Source organism: Chenopodium album, chromosome 18, assembly GCF_948465745.1.
Source record: "Chenopodium album chromosome 18, dcCheAlbu1.1, whole genome shotgun sequence".
Taxonomy (NCBI): Eukaryota; Viridiplantae; Streptophyta; class Magnoliopsida; order Caryophyllales; family Amaranthaceae; genus Chenopodium; species Chenopodium album.
The window spans coordinates 8,132,376-8,136,669 of record NC_137851.1 but is presented as its reverse complement, the minus strand read 5'-3'; the positions used below and the strand labels follow the sequence as shown (position 1 = coordinate 8,136,669).

At 34.7% G+C, this 4,294-nt stretch overlaps 1 protein-coding gene across 1 annotated transcript; it reads left to right on the top strand.

The window, feature by feature from the left end:
• Nucleotides 1–1,000: 1,000 nt before the first annotated feature.
• LOC145592960 (protein NRT1/ PTR FAMILY 1.1-like) lies at nucleotides 1,001–3,954 on the top strand. The gene is made up of 4 exons (XM_081649479.1): nucleotides 1,001–1,197; nucleotides 1,516–1,733; nucleotides 1,957–2,513; nucleotides 3,058–3,954. Exons 1-4 carry the CDS (start codon nucleotides 1,050–1,052, stop codon nucleotides 3,935–3,937), a joined length of 1,803 nt encoding a protein of 600 aa, XP_081505605.1. The 5' UTR covers nucleotides 1,001–1,049; the 3' UTR covers nucleotides 3,938–3,954.
• Nucleotides 3,955–4,294: the final 340 nt, after the last annotated feature.

Sequence of the window (4,294 nt, the reverse complement as noted above, 5' to 3'; positions counted from 1 at the left end):
CTTAGTTTAGAATAGTTTTATGCCATATATCTTTCTGATGAATAATCTCTATAAAAACGAGTAATATTTACAGAACGTCTGAATCATAAGTTAGAAATTTTTCAAAACCCATCACTTGTATATTGTCCATGATAACATATAGTCAATTTAATGTACACATATATTTTCACAATACAAAACAACAAGCACAAGAGGATTGAGGAGTTGAAAGAGAGTATTCATATTGAATAACAAAATAAAATGATTAATATAAAATTTACTCCGTCGAGTAAACTTTGCATCAAAGGCATTCACCAAGTAATAGTCAAAATTCGATCCATGGAAACCAACCAAAACTACTAAAACATCTAAATGAGTATGTATTGTAAATTAATCTTAATATTAAACCATACATTACCTTAATTTTAATTGAAATGAGGGATAAATAAGATTTAAACTCGCGTGTTTTTTTTTTTTTTTTTTTTTGAAACCTCGTGTGTTTTTTTTATTCACACTAACTCTTGATATCATATTGCTAACTAAAAATTTAAGCTGATGGTGAAATTCAAGATTAATTAATTATACTCTTATCACCATTGAATGCCAACATCAAAGCAACAAAATCACTATAACACCCACTAGTAGCTAATAAAAGAGACAAAAATGGAACACTGAATTACAGGAATATCTCTATTGCATTTGTATTATTACTTTTTTAGGATATTTCCTAAGCGTTACCCACGAGGGTCACGCGCTCAATTTAATGGTAAACAAAACCATTTTTTATTTTTTTATTTTTTTTGGAGGAAAAAAAAAATCTATATTTTAATTTTTGTTTAATGTAAATTATATTATTATTTAAAAGAGGTGGTAAAGTATTTGGCTATTGACTCAAACACTATGAAAACATTAAATCAACTAGCGTGTACAGCTTTTCAAACTCCATATGTTATAAAAAGTCACACACTCCAAATAATTTGTCGCAAATTTCTCATTTCCTAGAAGATCAAATCATATTGTATACCACAAAAATACTTCAGTTCACTATATATAAATAGAGGATTTTACAAATGGCTTTAGAAGAAAGCAGTGTAGAATTGACAGAAGAGAAGATGGAAAAAATGGCGATTTTACCTGATAATCATAATTCAGATCAGCATGAAACTACTCCTAAGTCTAAGAAAAAGGGTGGTATAATTACCATGCCTTTTATTATTGGTAAGTACATTCTAATGATTTCGTTGCCTTTTCATGTTGATATCTGAGATTGATCGATCTTAGCTCATACCAAGTGCTAGACTTTTCTATTTTAATATCCGAGATTGGTCAATCTTAGTTCATAGCAAGTGCTAGCTAGACCTGCTAGTACGTTCATGTGTGTCAGATTGCTCAATCTTTATATTAACATATACTCATACTTATTGCTTGTATATTTTTAGTTGTCGAATGCCTTTAATGAGCATGAATTATTTAAAAACTAGTTGTTATATGATAAAATCCTTTGATTTAACTTGTGTTATTTCATTTGGTGGGCAGTGAATGAGGCATTTGAGAAAGTAGCAAGTTATGGTTTGTTGCCAAACATGATATTTTACTTGATGAATGTTTATCACTTGGAAGCAGCAAAAGGTGTTATTGTATTATCATTATGGTCTGGAATTTCGAATGCGTTGGCCATTGTTGGAGGTTTTCTCTCTGATTCTTACTTTGGTCGTTTTCGAGTCATTGCTTTCGGGACCTTCTGCAGTCTTCTTGTAAGTTAACTTTTAGATCGAGTATTTTTTTTGTTAGCTTAACTTACTACATGCTTGGATCGGAGGTAATAAGAGAAAATAAAAGAGGAGAAAATAAAAGAGAATTCTGTTTTATTTTCTCTTATTACCCTGATATGTCGCTAATCATACATTACCCCCAATCCAAGCATGCCGTATTTAATTCCTAACAGCACGTAATAATAATCATGATCATTTTTATCAGGGAACAAGTTTACTATGGTTGACTTCCGTAGTCCCAGCACTAAAACCAGCACCTTGTGCAAGGTCAAGTTCTGAGAGTTGTTCATCAGCTACACCGATCCAATTCCTTGTCTTGTTCGGCTCTTTTGGCTTGATCTCAATCGGAGCCGGTTGCGTGAGGCCGTGTTCGTTAGCCTTCGGAGCTGATCAAGTGAGCAACAAAGACAATCCCAACAATGAAAGAGTTCTAGATAGTTTCTTCAACTGGTATTATGCCTCAACAGGGTTGGCAACTATCATTGCATTGACAGTTATTGTGTTCATTCAAGATAAATTCGGGTGGCCGATCGGATTCGGTGTGCCTGTTTGTCTTATGATCCTTTCTCTTGTAGCCTTCTTTTTCGGGTCACCGTTGTATGTTCATGTCAAGGTTAAGGACAGCTTGTTTATTGGTATGTTTCAAGTTCCGGTTGCCGCCTTTCGGAAAAGGAATGTTAGTCTTCCTCCTATTGATGCTGAAGAGCTTTACTTTAGTGGAAATAATGGTTCTGAGAAAAAAGTTCCTAGTGACAGTTTAAGGTACTCTTCTAATACTCTCATATCTTCTTCAGAACTCGAAATCGATACATATCCAACCTTATTGCATGATACATGTTCGTGTTCATGACTTGATTGTTTAGTAAGTGATGATATTTACCTATGTTAAGGCTAATTTTAAGTGCTAATGTTCATGCTTAAGTTTCAATGAGGTCTTGACCTAGTGGTTAATTAAGACTGTGAGCCTGATTATATTAGGTCATTGACTCAAATCCCCTACTCCAATTTGTATTGCTCTTGTGGCTCATTCAGACCATTCACGTTAAAGTGGCTACTTACTAGCCACTATTCGACATAGTTGTTGATAAAGTATATTACATATTCCTAAACCTCAATCATCAGCTTAAGCTTTTGGTTGAGTTGATTGAGGTCTAAGAATATGTTTTATACTCTATCAGTTGTAATAGGCGAAATCAGGAGTCTATGTTCATACTCAACTAGTCAACTTTGTATAGATCAACAAGTCTACTAATGCATAATGTAGCTATGTGTAGTTGATTGTGTTAGTATCTTTTGCATTTTGTAGGTGTTTGAACAAAGCTTGTGTAATCGTGAATCCCGAAAATGACTTGAAACCAGACGGATCTGCTTCGAAGCCATGGAGTCTATGCACAGTAGAGCGAGTAGAAAATCTGAAATCAATTCTAAGAATCATGCCAATGTGGACTACTGGAATCATGATGCTGGTAGCCATGAACAACAGCTACACAACCCTTCAAGCGAAATCCATGAATCGACATATTACTCCAAAATTCGAAATCCCTGCTGGTTCTTTCACTGTCTTTTCAGTTGTAACCATCACATTTTGGGTAGCATTCTATGACCGCGCTGTTGTGCCTTTGATGTCCAAGTTCTGTGGCATGCCGCGAGGGCTAACACCTAAGGTTCGTATGGGACTCGGGTTATTATTATCATGTGTGGCACTGATAGTTGCTGCTATTGTTGAATCAGTTAGACGAAAAGCTGCAATCAACCACGGCCTGCAAGATAATCCTAGGGGAGTACTCGACATGTCGGCTATGTGGTTAGTCCCACAGCTTGTGCTGCTAGGACTTGCTGAGGGGTTAAACGCTGTAGGGCAGATAGAGTTTTATTATTCTCATCTTTCTAAGAGTATGTCAAGTATTGCTATGGCTATATTTACACTAGGAATGGCGGTATCTAGTATCGTGGGCACGCTCTTGGTTGAGCTTGTTGATACTATCACTAGCACTGGAGGAAAGATCAGTTGGTTATCAAGCAACCTTAATAAGGGTCATGTAGACTACTATTATTGGTTGGTTGCACTTATATGTTTTATAAATTTTGTGTATTTTCTTGTGTGTTGTCGATTATTCGGATCCTCTGGGAGTCACACAAGTCACAAGAAGTCTGATGATGACATTGTAGAGCACGAATCGGTTTGATCATTATATGTTCTCTTTCTAGTTCTTTCAATTTTTGTAGTTGTTTTTTATACACCTTATGTTATACTAATATAATCTTATTGTAACATTATAGAGATATTGATATTACAGTTATATATTTATTATTTCTTTCCTTACAACCTCTTCGGATCAACAACAAAATTTGTGCTTATTTGTTTAGTTGTGTCGCGCTTCCGTTATTTGTTTACTTTGATTGAGTACTGATAATTTCAGAATGCTCTCTTGAAGAGTTGGTTTTTTAGGACATGTTGCAAATGTTCATTCTGATTTATCAAGCTTGATCTAACATTAGTATAATCTGCAATTCTAACAGCAACTTATATTCGTAGAACAAAC